The 19,423-nt window shown below is 40.6% G+C and overlaps 1 protein-coding gene across 2 annotated transcripts in view; it reads left to right on the top strand.

Annotated features, from left to right (window-relative positions):
* The first annotated feature begins 8,404 nt into the window (after positions 1-8,404).
* Positions 8,405-19,423, top strand: part of ANO10 (anoctamin 10) — a 99,891-nt gene continuing 88,872 nt past the window's right edge. Inside the window, exons 1-6 of one of the 2 annotated variants that reach the window (XM_054990742.1) lie at positions 8,405-8,482; positions 13,033-13,197; positions 14,860-15,054; positions 15,922-16,056; positions 16,924-17,043; positions 17,799-18,368. In XM_054990742.1, the coding sequence (XP_054846717.1) occupies positions 13,059-13,197; positions 14,860-15,054; positions 15,922-16,056; positions 16,924-17,043; positions 17,799-18,368 (1,159 nt within the window). In that variant the 5' untranslated portion in view covers positions 8,405-8,482; positions 13,033-13,058. Of the gene's footprint in view, positions 8,483-8,569; positions 8,673-13,032; positions 13,198-14,859; positions 15,055-15,921; positions 16,057-16,923; positions 17,044-17,798; positions 18,369-19,423 lie in introns of those variants that run through there. The other variant, XM_054990741.1, reaches the window with a different exon arrangement.

The raw sequence follows: 19,423 nt of genomic DNA, 5'->3' as shown, positions 1-19,423 counted from the left end.
TGAGGTATAAGATTTTATAAATTCTCTCTCAGACCAGGTATAAGATTTTATATGAAAAACAAGGGAAAGACTATAAGCAAATGGGATAACACTAAATACTGGAAAACTAAAAGAACAGACAGTTGATACCTAGATATACTCACAATATATAAACATCTCTCCCCCTTGAGAGGGAATCAAGACATTTACTTCCCTACCCCAGGATCAGGGTGTTTCCTTTTGGCAAAGATGAGACAAAGACTTGAACCCTGGGGTCTTCTTTACAGCTTTCCCTCTAGTTGTGGATTTCCATTCTTGGGCCAAGCAGAACTTGGGGTAGACATTCAATATTCTCTCTAAGAAGACTTGACCAATCAGTGTCAAAACAAAAAAGAAATACGTTCTGCGCTCAACCCCCAAATTACAGAGGTGTCAAAACAAGCATGCTGAGTGCACAAGTTAGGATGACAGAGGTGTTAAGACCGAACATACATCCAACGTCCAACCCACCCACTCCTCATAACTGAGATGACAAAAGGTGGGATCTGTATGTTGATTTCACTCTTCTTCCCACAATTCAGGTAGTGTCAGTGGCACCTCCCTTGGTGTTTCACTGCCAAATTAAAACAGGACATAAAATTATATTAATCCATACATATTTATTTATTTAATTTGATTTATATTCCGCCCTCCCCGCATCAGCAGGCTCATAGCAACCATGATGTGCTTATACCTCCCCCTGATAAACCAGTGGTCTGTATTATGCTGGCAAATGGTAAGGCAAACTTTACCACACTTCTGCATCTGATCAGAAATTAAAAAGTTAAAATTTTTCCCAGAGCAGTCGGGCCAGTCCATCTAACCTGTGGCTATACATGAATGCATGAAGCTGCTTGTTACTGACTCAATCCTTGGTCTATCAAGGACGATATTGTCCACTTTGGTTGGCAGCAGCTCTTCAGAGTCTCCAGTCACAGTGTTTCACATTGCCTATTATGTGATCCTTTTAACTGGAGATGCCAGGGATAGAACTTGGGACCTTTTGCACGTAAAGCATATGTTCTACCACTAAGCCACAGCCTCTCCCAATATTATTAATGCTGTGGTATCTTACAATTTGGCAAATAGTTGCCTGTCAGAGTCAAAAATGTTGGCTAGTCCTTTAAATATGCTGTTCCTCTCCCACTGACAAATCTTCACGTGAATATTTATAATGCCATTCATTTTTTAAATAACAGTTTGAATCTTCTGACTGCTTCATACTTTCCTGTTCCTCATCAAGATGACCCTACATGGTGCAGTAATTGCTGCGATATTGTTTCAGATACTGCATGAGGGAAATGTGGCAGGTCTAACGAGTCCTATGAAGAAAAGAAAACAAATAGCTTGGACAGCTATGTAGAATGAGGATGCATCTGGACTTGCATCAATAGTGGATGGGTTTTAATTACCAAAGATAGTGTGTATTTTTGTATTCTGGTTGCCAAGTTTCATTATGATTATGTTTCCTAATTTATGGCTAATCTGCCAAATAGATTTCACCCACTCAACAAGGGAATAAGTTGTTCAACTGCACTGAATATATCAGATAAGAATACAAAGAGGTGGGTGTAAACCCTAGGAAGAAAGCCCAGAGGTCAGCCTCCCACAGATCTTTACTGCATGTGCATTCCAGCATACACCGGAATGTGCAAAAGTATCCAAAAGTGCAATAAAGGCTATTTTGTAGATGGGGCTTACACTTTAAGTGGCTCTGGCTTCAGTTGTTAATGTAATAGTCACACCTACTCTGGCTAGGCTTCTTAGCTACATCATACCACAACACCAGGGCTTACAATCTTCAAACTACAACAGAAGTAACAACAAATGGAGCAACAGTGATGGCCATTCCCACAATGACCCTGGCCACTCTTGCCGCCCATCAATCACGGTGATGAGAGAGTTCTGATAGCCTCACCCTATGATCCATGCATTCGAAAGCCCTAACAAATATTTGATGATGACTGCAAGTTAGATGATCATCAAGGGCACCAATCAGTGATTCTTGACCTCTCAATACTAGCCATATGATCGATCAAGATGTGGCAATGGCAAGAGTGCTGAGATGACATCACAGCCTCCCTCTCATACCTTCTTCCACACATGTACACAAGTGAGCTACCAGGAAGAGCTTACAGCTCATCTGCCAGAGCAGGCATCCATAGCCAAGACACCCATTGACATGTTATCTCCCAATCATTTGCTTACTGAATCACTACAGACTTTCCTGGAAGAACACAGTCCTAATGCCTTAGCAGGCCACCTGGATAGGAAGGTATGCAGTTTCAAAGCTACTGCCATTTGCCTTCCGTCAGTCTTTTCTGATCGTCCTGGAAAGGCTAGTTTTGTCCTACCCAAGGGAGCTTTTCATAGCTAAAGGGGAAAAGATTTGCATCAGTGCTTACTCTGGATCCACTTGCTTTTGGATTAGATAGGTATGCCCAACACAGTAGGCGGTAAGGCAGTCTCTAGGAAAGTCTGACATCTTGTCTTAATTTCAGAAGGTTGTAATGTGGTAACAGTCGGGGAGGGGAAAATACTACCTTAGACGAGATAAATAAATTGGAAGTTTTGTCTTGAATAAGATAATATCAAAGAATGCAAGTGTGTATGTAGTTGCCATTAGTGCAGTCCAGGGCTTTTTTTCAGGGGGAACGCGGGGGAATGGAGTTCCGGAACCTCTTGAAAATGGTCACATGGCTGGTGGCCCCGCCCCCTGATCTCCAGACAGAGGGGAGTTTAGATTGACCTCTGTGCCGCCAAGCGGCACGGAGGGCAATCTAAACTCCCCTCTGTCTGGAGATCAGGGGGCGGGGCCACCAGCCATGTGACCATTTTCTCCGAGGGCAACCCACTGAGTTCCACCACCTCTTTTCCCAGAAAAAAAGCCCTGGTGCAGTCCTATATAATGTTAATGCAGGGGGCTTAGACTGCAGTACTTTTGCACAGGATTGCGTTGTAAACGTCTCTCAATGTTAATGAAATTATAAAATTTTTCATGATGGAAAAGCAAATGTAGAGAAACTGAGAATAAATGAATGCAGCGGTAGGTATCTTATGCTTAGTTAAAGTTGAACAATGGGACTCTAGAAGCTCTGTGTGGGTGGCATTGTACACACGCTGTTTCTGTCTTTTGCTTCCTGTGATTACGGCCTGCAGATTGATTCATGCAGATGAAGCCTCGTTCCTTCTTCATTCAGAGCATGAGGAAGCTTTCTGGAGCACATCTTGGTATTTACAAATAATTTGGAAATGGTTTATATGTCATGCTGGTCTGATAGGCATTGGGCTGGATTAACATTTCATCAAATCAGAACCAACAAAGAAGTATGAAAATGCCGGGTGGATTGACAACAGCAGGAAGTCTGGGAAGTCAGAAATGCCGGGATTGTTGGGGAAGTTGTCATATTCAGCCGGTCCTGAAATTAATATTTCAATGGACAATATAATGGAGACATACTACGGAATGAGTGAACACCCCAAGAATGCTCATGGAAGGAAAGAGTGTGACTTCAAGGACACAACGGCTTTTGTTAAATTATTGCAAAATGGGTCTCCTTTCGAGGCCAATGTTAAACAAAAGAACATTGTGAATGGTGCAATGACTTCTGTTTCACAATGATACAGCACAGGATGTTGAAAACAACTAGTAGAAGCTATGAGTGGGAAGTCTAAAAGACTGGTCCTGTCAAAATGTTGGTAGTTTTCTTTGTTTATTGTATATACTATACTGTTGCACTGTTTCTCTGGCTTTGTAATCTACCTTTGTTGTACTATCATATATATTACACTTTATTTTTTGTATTATACCACTTCTGGTGTACTTTTCTCTAATTTTGTAATCCAGTTTTGTTATATTGTTGGCTGTATGCATTATACTGCTCTCATTGTATCCTTTTTTAACTGTGCAATCCACCTTGAGTCTTAGAGAGAAACGTGGACTATAAACAAAAATACATACAAACAAATATTAGGTGATGGCTAAATATGACTGGAGTTATTCATTCTGTTCTCAAGCTTTGTAACTATTGTTCAAAAATAGGAATCTCAGATTTTGATTTTTTCTGGTACGAATGATGTGCCTCTCCAATAGTATTATGTAATGAATCTGTAACTTTCTGACCTCCAAGCCTGATACAGCTGTCAAAATCTATTGCCTTGAAGTACAAGGCTGATGACCAGCAAGCTTCTTGTCATCAAGAGGGCAATTAAATACGTTTCAGATGGAATCGCTTTTCTTTTTGCATAGCATTCCATAGAGAAAGAATATGTAGTAGACATGTTTATAATGTAGTCATAAAATATCACAGTTCAGCCATTGTATTTTGATTGCTATGAAACGGTCACTCACTCCAAGATACTACACTCATGAAATGAAATATGATGATGGAGTGCAGGTTTTATTTTCACAGGACATGCAGTTGAAATTTTTAAAAAATGGTTGTTAAATATACATAGTAACATTCAATTTATATACCACCCTTCAGGACAACTTAATGCCCACTCAGAGCGGTTTACATAGTGTGTGATTATTATCCCCACTACAATCACCCTGTGATGTGGGTGGGGCTGAGAGAGCTCTGGAAGAGCTGTGACTGACCCAATGTCACACAGCTGGCTTCAAGTGGAGGAATGGGGAATCAAATCCGGTTCTCCAAGTTAGAGTCCTGCTGCTCTTAACCACTACACCAAACTCTAAATAAAGAATAATATAGGATAAACCTACGCATGCTATTCACACACGCAATAGTAATAGTAGATGTAACCTTATTCAATCTTGCTAACAGTGAAATCCTAAGCAAAGTTGCTCTTGGGCTTAGACAGGAGTAACTGCTTAGGATTTCACTGTAAGTCTCCTACTCTCCTTGCTTTCTGGCATGTTTCTGGGGCAGCCTGAGCTTGTACAAAAGAGGAATATCCTGCTTTGGGAATATAAGTCATCTTAGTTTTTGTTTTTAATGTGTTGCTTTTAATGTTTAATTTTAATAAATTGTGTATACTGTTTTTACTTTGTTGTTACCTGCCTTGGGACCCAAGATGCCTGGGAGAAAGGAAGCTATATAAATATTTTAAATGAGTTAAATAAATTAAAAATGTTATACATTTTTCCGATTATCAGATAACTCTCTGGGTGCCTAAATAGGCCCGCAGTATCAGAATTTTCAGAACTGAGAACTTCTAAGTATCCCATTAATAATGGTAAGAAATTTGGATATACATTACTGATTATTAGAGTCATTCTGACATCAAATTTTCATAGGCTAGATAGCCAGTACCTGAGTGGTAGTAACCAAGGAGAAGGAGGTGGACCAGCATACATCCCAATTGGGCTGCTGGCAGTTTGCTGGCTTTTTCACTGAATCATGCTCCTCCCTAATCAAAAGGGGGTTCCCTCCTTTTTTCATCCACAGAAAAGATGGTTAGAGCCAACCCATCATTTTCCTGTGCTCACAGTGAATGCTGTTGGTCACTCTTCAAGCACACTTACAGCATCTGGAAAATACAATCCCACTGCCTCCTTTCTTTCATGTCATATTCAGCACTCAGCTGCTGCCAAACCCTGTTCATACCAAAATAATTCCCTATCAATAAAATTCGCCATTCTCAAAATGTGTGTATTTCCACTATAGCTGGCATCTTCTTTCAATTATCTTTTATTCAGAGATCCCCATGATTTTTTAAAAAATGAAACAAAATGGTAAATGATTAGGTAATTTGTTATTTTGTGGTACAGCACTGTTACTGTGTTGATTCTACAGTTTGTTTCAATTATTACATACAACCCCCCCCCATCTGCTCTAATTAGCAAGCATTTAACAGGAGAAAGCTCTTCTATAGTACAGTGACATCTACTGAACAAAAATAGAAAGACATCATCCTTCTGCTGAGGGAGAAAAAACCGCTGGCATTATTGTCTTGCTCAAACAATAGAGATTTCTCTGTTCCCATTGCTAGCAACATAATTTTATACTCATGTTTCTAAGTGGTCATTAATTATATCTGCCATGAAAAACACATGGTAAATTTCAAAAATAAATGCCCCCATTTGGTTTACTTATGGCATATGTGTAACATTTACAGTATGATGTCTTAGCAAATGGAGGTTTTATTTATAGGCCACAACAATCCTATGTATAGCTCAGCTATTATTAAGTTGTGTGGGGCTTTTTTGTTCTTTTTGCATTTATATATTCTTCAGTACTTACTATGTTGATTTGTCTTATCTATCCTAGTTCAACTTGTATATAAATACCTAATATTATCTCTACAGACTTCTGCATCTGATGTATTTGTGAAAGTGCACATGGAACATTGCAACCAAGTCTTCCTATGCTGGAGCCTGCCTGGCCTTTCCTTTTGGGCAGGGCTTCTACTAGGATTTGTTATAGTTACATCAGCTGTCAGCAGAACTTGCACTGCTGGCCCAAGGTAAGATTAGGGGCGATGCCATTGACCCTGGACAGGGGAACAGGATCCTTTCTCTTCCAGAGCTGCTAACCCAAAGCACCAATGACCAATCCTATCCCCCCCCCCCAAAAGCTCATAAGGCTAACCAAGACAACAGGATAAGTGCCAAAGGCCCTTTGGCAAGCTCTGAGCTTTTCAGATCTTTCCCAGGTTTCCCAGTTCATTCCTCTCAATGAGGCGGCAGAGTGCTCAGGTGGTAGAAAAAACTACCACTTCAGAAAGCAGGTGAGGGTTTAAATTTTTCAAACTGAAAATTCCATGCATTATTACTTCTTTGTAAATGGAAAACTAACACAGTATGCAAACAGGCCAGAACCTTCCTCCAAGTTTAATATTTTATCTGCACAGAGCTTTTACATGGGTAAACATTAAAATGTAACTTTCCCTACTGTCTGAATCTGAACAGCCCATTCTACCACTTAATGATCCTATTCACCCTCTTACTTTACTGCATGTGTAGACTAGGCAGACCTAAATCCTATTATATTAAATAGATACTATTCCCATAATGAAGTATGCTCTGGACTGCTGTCTTAAAAGATTGTATTCCTCTCGCCTGGGATTGTCCCTGGCTCCAGCCTGGTAAGAATGGAGAGGGTCTGAAGATGTTATACTGTGAAAAAGAGCAGCAGTCCAGTGACACCTCGGAGGCTGTGGCCTAGGGTTGCCAGCTCCAGCTTGTGAAATTCCTGGAGATTTGGGGGATGGAGCCTGGAGAGGGCAGGGTTTGGGGAGGGGAGGGAACTTAGCAGAGTATAATGCTGTAGAGTTCACTCTCCAAAGCAGCCATTTTTTCCAGGGGAACTAATCTCTGTGGCCTGGAGATAAGTTGTAATTCCGGGAGATCTCCAGCTACCACCTGGAGGCTGGCAACTCTACCGTGGCCCTACTTAGCTTCCCCTACACACCCCATCTTCCCCCTCAGACACATTGCTGGGAGCAGAGTGTTGTCTCTGTGTGTCTGCTGGGGGGGCAGAAGGAAGTCTCACGCTCCCACAGCACTGCTGGCATTGGATAAGCCAGGCAGCTGGGTGGTGCATGGGGGCAGGGAATAAGATTGATGCAAGGAAGTGAGGATGTGGTGGTGGTGGTGGAGCAATGTGCCAGCCAAACCAGTGTATCTCAGGGGTGTCTCCTCAGCAAGGCCAGCCCACTCTCCCTTTTGCTATTTGTGGAGGGGGGAGCTGGGGCTTTAGCCCACCTCCCCTGCCTTCTTGGGGTTCATGCCACAAGCACCAGTCATGCCATCCTGCCTTTCCACTGAGCCATGCTGATTAGTGAGATATTCTCTGTCTGCCCCCAAGCTGCTGCAAGTGACATCAGAGGCACAGAGGGCTCTACCATCATGCTGCATCTTCAGGCTCTGAGACTTGCAGGCTAACCCTGGGAGCCATGGGCTGTGGGTTCGATCAGGGCTGCGCTCTCTGAGAAACACTATATATAACACAAATATATAAAACAAACAATGGGCTTAGATTGAGGAAATTTTTATTAGGATTGCACTCTCTTTTTTCTTTTCTGCTGTTCACACCCAAACTCTATCAAGCTACTTACAATATTATTATACACCCTTTTCTTTAAATACCCCTCCCACCTTCAGGCTGCTTAAAATCCTATATACTTCCACTTCTAAATGTATCTGAAGGGAGCTTTGGCTCTCAAAAAAGCTCATCCCCTGGAAATCTAGTTGGTCTTTAAAGAGACTACTGGACCCGAATTGCTATCCTCTCCCTCGCCCTTAATTTTAGAATGTTTGAGTCCCGCGCCAACGCCTGCCGCCCCAACAGGTAGCGAATTTGGAGAGTAGAAGAAGCTCGCCCAAGGCCTCCCCCTCAGAAACCATCTCTTAGCCTAAGAAGCGAGACTCCGCCTCTTGTCATGCGCAGTCTCAGTCTCGTGGCCTGAGTAGCTCCGCCCGTTGGCGGCTGTCACCGTGGCGCCAACCCCCCCACCCTTCCTTGCCTCTCCCCCGGGACGTGGAGAATAGAGGCGGAGGGTGAGTGACTGAGGGCGGCGGGGAGGGGGCGAGGGGGGGGGAAAGGGCAGCCCCCTTCCCTCTGCTCCCCTGAGAGGAGGAGTCTTCCTTCCCATCTCCCTCCACTCAGCAGCTGCGGCCCTGAAAGAGAGGGGAAAGCCCCAAGTCAGAATGGCATCTCAGAGCTGGCGGTTTTGAGGGGCGGCGGCCGGTAACTATAGCCACCTCCGACAACTGTTCATCCCACAGCCCCCTGCTGTGGAATGTTGTATATATTTTGGTTTCCTTTCGGGTCCCAATTTCACCTTTTTCCCCGCCCTTATATCTGCCTCTGTGCTACTTGCCCAGTCGTGGATTGGGGGCTGCTGGCAGCGTCCCACTCCGCTTTCGCCCTGCCGGCTTCTCCCTGCCCCTTTCAAGAGGCTTAGCGGGGAGGCGCTTCCCACATCTTCTTACGCTGTATATGGGAAGCAAAGGAGCGGCCAGTTCCTAGCTGAGTTCCCTCGGCGCTATTAAAGCGAGAAAGGGACTGCGCTGGGGACGAGTTTCGTCCATTTTGGACAGGAATTAAAATTTTGCTCCAGAGTAGGAACGTGGATGGGAGCAAAAGAACCAAAGATCAGTTTGAATCTGAGCAGTCTGGCAAATTGCACTCTAGTGTTGCCTCACGGGTACGGCTTTTCCTTCCCGTTTTTTAGCACTTCTTTAAAAGAAAATACAAAGTGTGAATGGAGCAAAACTGTGGCATCTATCATAAAGTTTAATTTGTCACGGAGCTGGAAAGGGCTGTAGCTCTCTGTTGTTTGGTTTGCTGATACAATATGTGAAATAGCCCTCCACGAATTTGAGTTTATTTTTCAACATACAAAATGCCCCCATGTATGAAACTTTAGTGTGAAGTATTTCCAGAGGGGTAGTTGTGTTAGTTTGTGGTACCAAGAATAAGCAGGAGTTGTGTGGTATCTTAAAATACTAGCAACATCTTATTCTGGCATATGCTTTTGTTGACTGGACTTCAGAAGCTATGAATACATCTTCAGTGTAATAATTTTACATAAAGGGAGGATCCACTCATAGCATCTGAAGTAGGCTGTAGTCTACAAACCTTGTGCCTTATGTCTTTAAGGTGTCATATCACAGATACCAACCTGGGCACCAAATGCTTTCAGGTATGGCACTACTGTAATGGGTTTCACGGGTTTCTGTCCTCCACTCCCAGCAATGTTACAGTGTCCTCAGTGTATAAAACTCATTAATAAATGAAGTGGCTCTCAGTCCATTTTTATGTGAATACTTGTAATAGTGGGTGTTTGTGTGAAAATTGGGGGTTCTTTTATTCATGTAAGCATAGCCTTAACAACTGTAAAAAGGCGTTCTTTTAAAATGTTGGTGATGTATCATCAAAAGCACCTTTTTCTAGTTGTGGTTTGAATTTTGATATGTATAAAAGATACACGTAGAGCAATATTTATTCTTTTAAAAGTGGGGAGGAGAAGATGTACCACGCCCTTGAATGACAGGTGTGTGTTGGTAGTTCATTGTTAAGAAAAAGTTTCCAGGTCCAATCCTCAGTGTTTCCAGTTAGAAGAGGCTCAGGTTTCAGGACTAGGAAAGAGTCACTGCCTGTAGCTTTGGAAATCTGCTGCCAGTTAGAGCAATAGATAATACTAGATTGGACCATAGTCTGACTTGGAGGTATAATGAGGTCTGTAGATCCAGCCATCCTCCAGATAGCCTTTCTCCAGCCTAAGGAGCCTTCCTCCAACTTGTGGCTCTTCCTCCAGTTGAGGACGTCTTCAAACCTGATCCAAAAGGAAATGTGGAGCATAAATATTTTAACAAATGCATAAAAAATTAATACACTTTGCTTAGTGGAATGGTAGGATAAGGAACAGGATCCACCCCAATATATCTTTGTGTGTTCATTATTAAATATTTGTTATTCAGTCAAGGAGTGAGACTACAGGACACTGCTTTCTGGAATGCCTTTGTGGTTTGAAAGCACAAGTGGTAGAGAGATAATTTGCCACTTCTGGCAGGAGGCCTCACAGTGTTTGGGCTCTCACTCCCACCATTGATCCTTTGACTGGCTGGAGAAGAGGCCTGGGTTAAAAATGACATCTGGTGATGTGTGACATCACATCTGCCCCCTAAACCCAGATGTGACATACGCACATTGGGCGATGCTGTGGCCATCCTGAAAACTCCATGGTATTTACCATGGTACTTCCATGATCTTTAACATAGCATTTTTGGAGATGGCCAGAGCATTGCTCAATGCAGTTATAACACATCTGGGCTTTTGAGTGGATATGATGCCAGTCTTTTCCAGCTATCATTTCTGGTGTAGGCCCTGCTCAGAAAGCTCCAGGGATGTCAGCTGGTGGCCTGGCATTCCTAGCCAGTGGTAACTGCAATGTCCTATACTACTTGTAGTGCAATCCTAAGTAGAGTTACTCCAGTCTAAACCCATTGATTTCAATGGGTATAGACTGAAGTAACTCTTCTTAGGATTGTGCTCTTGGTGTGTTAGAACAGGTATGTTAAAAAGTATCATGCTAATCAGCTCAACCGATTATCTGAAGTAGGGTTGTCAGCCCCCAGGTAGTGGCTGGAGGTCTCCCAGTATTACAACTGATCTCCAGGTGACAGAGATCAGTTCCCCTGGAGAAAATGGCTGGTTTAGAGGGTGGACTCTATGGCATTATACCATTCTGAGGCCCCTCCCCTCCCCATACCCCACCCTCTCCAGGACACCCCCCCCCAAATCTCCAGGAATTTCCCAACCTGGACCTGGCAACCTTAATCTGAAGCCACCTCTAGAGTTAGTGCTTTGCTTGATTCTAATCAGAGGAAATCCTTTTGCAGGTTTCTTGTGAAGAGATTACATTTGTCCTGCACAGGCATTTAAGGAATCTAGACATGGCTTACTATCATTTGTTTAAGGCCTAGTCTTGAATATTAATCCTTCAAACACTGTCATTTTATGTGACTGGGGCTATTTGCAGGATCATTCTTAAATCAAATGAGATTTGATTGGTTGTGGCTTGCCATTCAAGGATTGATGGAAATGTTGTTATATTTGCATGACAGCTCCTAAAACTGTAATATACATCAACTATGAGTAAAGAAAAATCTTTACCCAATCCTAGTCATTGTTCATTGGAAGTAAGACCCATTGTTTTCCATGGAACTTAAATATGTGTTCAGGATTTCAGCTCTGCTGTCCAAAATTATGCATAGTTTCTCAGATGTCTTACTGATACTTACTTCCAAGTAAGTGTACATAGTGTTGCAGATCACTCATTAAACATCCGCTATATTGCTGATATTATGAAGAGTATTGTGCAGTTTTATAAGCCTGGAATTGTAATACTAGCTTCCTAAATAACTTCCTTTGAATCATTGTTTTGAGTCCTGGTTTTTTTCTACATTATTTTGTATGATCAATACTGCTGCATCATGGGAAAAGTTTGAACTTGAACAAAAAGGATTGTCAGGATAGGTTTTACCTTTCCGATAGATAAAAAGCGTATAATATTATTCATCCTGTGTTGCTTTTTGATTTTTGAGAGGTGCCACTAAAATTACAGAACTACTAAATTATATTGCACCATCCATGAACAACACTTTACAGAGTTTGTGATATAACAAAAGTTGCTTAGAAGTGGGTAAAAGTTAGAATAAATTATTTAACCCTATTCTTATTTATGTACTTAATATTTCTTTTTGTGTACTTACAAGTTTCTAGAATATAAACGTATTCTTTTTTAAAAACTGATGCTTCAAAAGCATCACCTCTCCACACACATAATGACTCTTCCTAATGCCAGCACATTGCATCTTAGGTTCACAGTCTTTCTGGATCCTGATCTATTATATGAAGTGCTTTACAAATGTTAACTAATTACCAGAATGCTAATTTGATCTATATAGTAACTGCCTCCATTATAGTGATTGACTGAGATAGAAAGGACAAGTGATTCACTTATGGCTTAGATCTAAAACTTGCTGTGCTGGCATGTAAATGCTGAGTGTGGAAATCATCAACTGCTGCATCAGCAGTTATCTTGGCCCAGGACTTGATTGATAAATATTAAATAATTGGCTTTTAGGATAAAGGGGACAATTATATAACTAACTTCATGAAACTATTCTTTTATATCTAGAGTGTGTGTTACCACTTACAATGTGTGCTTTCTATTCCACTAAGACCAAACATGGTTAAACTGAATCAATGTTGCCAATTAGCATTTCTGCTTGATTTGATTAAACTGTATGCCACATTTGATTTTTTAAAAAGTTAATAGAGCTTTAAAAAGGTTCAACTGTAATGTTGTAAATATTTTAACAATTGGATTTTTTTAACACTTACAAAACAATGTAGTCCAAAACAATGTGGAAGTACTGGAAATACTTATCTATGTTGAAAGTAAAATGCTGCTTTTACCAGAAACAGAAGTGTTGTAACAGCTACCTTGTAGTTTGGGAGTTGGGTGTGGTGATGAACAGAGTCCATCCTTTGACATTGCTCTTGTCTACAATGCACAAAACTGTTTTCCTTTTTTTAGTTTTTGGTAAGCCAGTAGCCCAAAAGATGAAGATAAGCTGGTCTGCATATGACACATTTGAAGCTAATTTCAAACCTTTGGTGGTGATTGAGCTTGCGGAAAACACCAGAGATGAAACCAAAGAATGGCTGACGCAAAAGATTGTGGAGAAGAAGAAAAATGGAGGTGAGTGCTCTCATGTTTTAGAAAATCATTGTTTATAAATATTGTTTTCATTGCATTTAAATACTTTACTAGAAGGCAATAGATTAGAATAACATTTTTGCAGCAAAAGGAAAACATGACAACAACATGTGTGACTGAAAAAAATTATTTTGAAAAATAAAACTACCAACTTCTAATCAGTGATAGATATGCAAGGATGGTAGGAACAGTAGGAAAGAAAGTGTTTCTGATTTAGCCAATGAAGAAGAAACTAATCTGAGTTTTATAGTTTTTGGATGTTGCAAATGCATGCTGCTGTTGTCCTATGCAATCTTTCCCTGATTTCATAGTGCAACACTTCTGCACTGTATAGGACTACTAATCAATACAGTAATGATAATAGTTGCTCCTTCTCTAATGCCATAGTGCATAAAATCATTTCTGAATCTACAGGGTGAACTTGTTTGTATTCAGCTCCTTCATTTGTGAATGCTTTGATCCTGAGTAATATGTGTGGCCAGTTAATCATATACCTAATTTCACACTGGACCATAGATCAACAGAATAGCAAAATGAAGATAAGGACAGATAGGAGGGATTTCTCTACAAACTTGAAGGAAGTCCCAAGTTTGAGGAAAAATCTGAAATAAAAAAATACATTGGTGGATTATGACTCCCCAAAACAATAGAAACAACTTGTGTAGTTTTAAGAAAATAATGCCTGCTGAGCTCTCAGTAGCCATTTTGGAGGTTGCTAGGCAACCACAACAGTATTGCTGAGCCTTCCACCCCTTGGTTTCTATAAAGCAAAACTGAGGGGAGGGGGGCAATGTCAGGCTCTGGATGACAGGATATAGCAAGACACAGGTCCTTGGTTAAATGACTTTTATTCAGAAATCAGATTGTTTCCATATTCAGGTCCATAGGTCTACTTAGGAGCAAGGCGAGCATCTAAGCAGCTTGAGTAGATGCTTGACAGGAATGACAACATGGGAAAAATACATTTCTTTTCTACTCCGTTTTTCCTCCCCCTGCCAATTCCAAATAATCTTTTGCTGCTCTTCCTTGGTGAGAACATTTTACATATTGGTACTATCACTATTTGTTGCTAGGATGAAAGACATATCATAGTCTGAGAGGAGATGCAAGGTCATCATAAACATTGAAGGCTACCAGATAACCACCTGTGAAAGCCTGAAAAACAGTTACAGCACTAGCAAAAGGAAATTAAGTCACATTAGGATTATACTTATATTAACTAGACTAAGCTTCAAAATCAGAATTAACATTGGCATGGATGAATGGGTACAGACATACATGACAGGCAGGGGTAAACTTGGATAAAACAACTGGGCTTAACAGCAGTGCCCACTACATAACTGGGCCTGTCCTGGTGGTGACCACTAATGTGCAACTGGGCCAGAATTTTCCCAGGGGAGGGAAAGTTGAAGACAGCAGCAGAAGCAAATAAATGTAGGTTAGCTGGGGGTGGGAAGAAGAGAAAGAGGCAGGAAAAGGGTAGAGGCTGTGAGAACTGCTGGGGACTGGGAAAGAACAATTAGTGGGGTAGGGGGAAACAGAAAAATGAGATGCCCTCTGCAAGTCTTTGCAGGTCCCCTGCTTGTTATATAATAAACTTATTTTAAATACATGTTTTGTTTCTTTTGTTACTCCATTTTGAAGGAGCCCAACTTCTGGTTAAACCTTTGGTGGAAGATGGGAAAAAAATAGATGGAAACCAGAACATATATCTTGTTGGAGCATCTCACTTGAGGCTGCTTCTAGGAGCTGAAACGGTGGGACTGGTGAAAGAATGTAATGACAATACAATGAGAACATTTACGTATAGCAGTAGAAAAACCTTCAAAAATTTTGCAGGTAAATGATTCTTCAAAAGTCTTTGTGAAATAATGAAATGTTTTCTGCTATTTAGGTGGGAAATCCATTCCTGAAGCATAACCTTCCATAATTGCGTTTTGTTTTTGAAAACTAAACTTTCAACTTCTGTTAATGTGTGTGACTCAAATTTGATTCAAGATTAATTTCATGCTGCTCTGCACTTTTTAGAAGTTGTTACTTTTTTGTAATGGCTAACAAAAGTGCTCATTATTAAATGTTGAATATTAAATACAAAGTTCTGTAGAGATGTGCTTTTTACTTAATGGTTCTTAACAGGTAATTAGGTCTTTAGGATCTTCTTTTAATGTCTTTATACTCTTAGAGTGTGTCTACACAAGACTTCTGACATGTGTTCTTCATGTGTCAGGAGAGGCAATGTTAGCAAGAAGCATAGTTTTAAAAGACAGAGCCTGCGGAGATTGCTCCGGAGGGGACAGATTCTCTCACACCCTTTCACTGTCTCTGTTGTGCTGGTCTGTCTCCCCTTCTGGAACCTTTGCCCTGCTGTGCTTGCTGCTTAAAACTCTGCATTAACCGAGCCTTGGCAGGGCAAAGGCTCCAGAAGGGGAGACAGGCATCTTGTGTAGAGAGATTCTCAATCTATCCTACCTCACAGGGTTGTTGGGAGGATAAAATAGAGGAAAGAACAATGATGTAAACTGCTTTAGTCCTCCATGGAGGAAAAAGGTGGGGTATAAATGAAGTAAATAAAATAATTAGGCACTTTGTTGAGGACTCTCATCCTCTGTTGATTCGTTGTGCCTCCAAAATTCCAAATGATTACTTCTAAAGGAGTTTTTCAAGACAAGGCAACATTCAACTGTGCCATTTACTTCTTTTTTTTAGAGGACAATCATGATTTCCTTACAATGGCAGAGTGTCAGTACATCATCAAACATGAACTGGAAAATCTGAGAGCCAAAGATGAAAAAATGATCCCTGGTTATCCACAGGCAAAGCTTTATCCAGGAAAATCAATTAGTAAGTAACTTTGTATGGCAGTTTTTAATTGCAACAATTGGGTTGGAGGAACAGTTCTAGGGGAGGGGGAATATGTGAAGGATCATGTGGTTTACAGTTAGCTTCAGGGGATATTTAGATGTCTGGTACAGTTTTCTTTAAACTTTTTATAGATATCATTCCTCAGCTAGAACCATCTAGATGAATCTCATACACAACCTGCAAAACCCCTCTAAACATCTTTCAGATAGCAAATTTTCTAGGAGAGGATGCAGGATTGACTCAGAGCCAAGCTACAAGTGACGTCTTACACAGGTTGGACACTTGTCAGCTTCCCTCAAGTTTTGATGGGAAATGTAGGCATCCTGGTTTTACAGCTTGGCTCTCCATTACAGCTGCAAGACCAGGATGCCTACATTACCCATCAAAACTTGAGGGAAGCTGACAAGTGTCCAACCTGTGTAAGACGTCACTTGTAGCTTGGCTCTCATTTGGCACATAAATGCTTACATGCTACCAGTTCCCACTATGTGCATGAACATAGTGCACTCACAGCAAAAAAAAGGGTAGTTCTTCTGACGTAGCACTCACAGGAGTGTATACACTTAGAAATGTCATGTCAATTTGTAAGGTTTCTAGAGCCAGACTTGTAAAAAAGGATCTAATAAGAACCTAGGATATGCTCATGGATCTGTTTTGGGATAAATATTGTGAGTAACCAATTCTCACACTTACATGAAATTCATTTAGCCTATGCCTGTTTATATGTGGGAACAATATTGGGATTGCCTTCTCCATTAATAGATAAGGATTCACAATTTTATTTAAAAGCAATTTGGCTTGCTATTTATAAGATAATTTAGATGAAGCATTTGTCTTTTTTTTCAGTGCGAAGGCTTCTAACCAATGGTATCTTAGTTCATATTTTTCCACTTCATGATACAGAAGAATTAAAGAAACTCGGGCACACATGGTATGGCCAGCTGAAAATTAGTTACCAGCCATTAAGTAAGTTGGAGCTATTGTCAGTGGAAGTTATATAAGACTTGCTTGATCTTGCATTATTAGCTATGCGCTCCATCTCTAATTTATTGTTGTCTGGGATTGTAAAATGTAATTTGGAGGAAAGTTTATGAGCGATTAGGCTATGTAGACCATCAAAACCACAGTGTGTAATAACAAGAGAATAGGTAAGGTGGTTTTCCAGCAAATAGTTTGACTCACATAAGCAAACCAAGCCCCACACACCAAGAGGGCTGGGAAACACAACTAGAAGTCACCGGCCAGTCCGATCTAGAGGAAAACGCCTTCCTGGTCTCAAACCTGGTGATTGGTCTATCCTGTAATGTCTTATTTAGTTAAACCAGCGAAGAAGATCTTATCTTGAGAGTCAGCTATGATACAAACTAGGTATTTCATATTTGCAAACTAAGTGACTTCGTACTTTACAAAAATACTGAGTTGGTGGGGGGAGGCGTATTGAAATTATCTGTGCCTGGCAGCTTCTGCATGTCATAATAATCTACATGCCATAGAGTGCTACTTGGATTAGCTGCTGCAAAACATTCCTTTTAATGGCTTGTGGTGGCTCTGTAAATTAGCATTTTCAGCATCCTTAAAAACATAAGGTAGCAACTGTAAAGCACTTTATATAATGAAGCAATAGAATTTAATAGTAACTTTTAAAAAATCCTGCCCAGTGCAGGTCTGGTGTATTTTCCGAGTATGATGATTACATGTATCCTCATTTTTATTCTTCACAGATGAAATTTGCAGCTATTTTGGTGAAACGATTGCTTTCTATTTTGCCTTTTTGGAGTATTTTACATTTGCTTTGGTTCCAATGGCTGTTATTGGAATTCCTTATTATTTTTTTGCATGGGAAGATTATGACAAGTATGTGATGTTTGCAACCTTCAATCTGCTTTGGTCTACGGTTATCCTTGAAGTTTGGAAGCGTTGCTGTGCTGTGATGGCCTACAGATGGGGGACACTGTTGATGAAGCGACAGTTTGAAGAACCCAGGCCTGGGTTTCATGGAGTTTTGGGCATCAATCTGGTGACAGGGAGAGAGGAGCCAGTGTATTCTAGCTTCAAAAGACAGTTACGAATTTATTTAGTTTCCTTACCATTCGTGTGCCTTTGCCTCTACTTCTCGCTTTATGTCATGATGATTTACTTTGACTTGGAAAACCAAGTATATTTATATCATGAAGAGAACCAATCTGATTTAAGCAGCTTGCTGTTATATGTGCCTAGCATAATTTATGCTGTTGTGATTGAAGTTCTAAATCGCATCTATCGATATGCTGCAGAGTTCTTAACTTCATGGGGTAAGATATATTTTTCTCATTCTCCCTTATCCTTTTACTTTTTGTGGTGGAGTCATGTGATCATTTGAACCATTCTGTGATTTCTTAGAGCTCACTAGTCGGTTAGTATGACCAAAGCTTCTTTATTATGTAAACTATAATAGCTATAATTTGAAGGAAGCTGTAGGTTGAGTACTATCTCTTCAGCTGTGTAAGACAAGTGAGGAGCAGAGGTGGTTTGCCATTGCCTTCCTTTGCAGAGTCTTCCTTGGTGGTCCCCCATCCAATTACCAACCCTCTTCAGCTTCTGAGATGAGAATAGGCTATAACCTGCCGCATCCCCTCCTCAGCTGTGTATAATAAGCTAAAAAAAGTTTAGTGAAATTTTGTTTTGTATAGTATGATGGTTACAGGAAGAGGGTGATTAGGCTGAAGCTCTGAGGCAACTGTATTTTAGGCTTACAGCTTTATTATTTTTAGGATCCTGTTTATTGAAATACCTCAGAGTAATCTGTAATTGCCTGGGACCTTTCTAAAACTGCCTCTCCCTCACACTAGCTTCTCTTTACTTTGGAGTCACCAACTGCCTACAGTCATGAGAAATAGGTGACACAACAAGTTTATGATGACATGTTGGTAACATGTAAACTGCTTGTCCTGACAAGTATCTTATTTAGATGCTGTTAAAATAATATTGTTATATTTATGAGGTAAATTAGGTTTCTCTTTTCTCATATATTTGACTAGACAGAAAACACACAGGTGAAGGCAAAATGCCACATTTTATTTAACGAAAAAAACAAGGTATTCAACAGAGTGTTGGATGTGAAATGTTTCAGTTTATAAGGGTAAAGTGAGTCTTCCCTACCACCCAGCAGTTACAACTAGGGATGTGCACCAATTTTTTTTTTTGGTAAATCTGAATTTTTTTAACCGAATCTGTGAAAAAAATCAGAATTCCACAAATTCTGAATTGGTTTCCTAATTTGGTGTATTTCTGAAATATTTGGGAGATATCTGGTGGGCTGGAGGGCTCATTTTTTAACCAAAATTCACCAAATTTGGAGGGAACTTAC

The sequence above is a fragment of the Eublepharis macularius genome, chromosome 11 (genome assembly GCF_028583425.1).
Source record: "Eublepharis macularius isolate TG4126 chromosome 11, MPM_Emac_v1.0, whole genome shotgun sequence".
NCBI lineage: Eukaryota > Metazoa > Chordata > Lepidosauria > Squamata > Eublepharidae > Eublepharis > Eublepharis macularius.
This window is presented reverse-complemented; position numbering and strand designations above follow the sequence as displayed.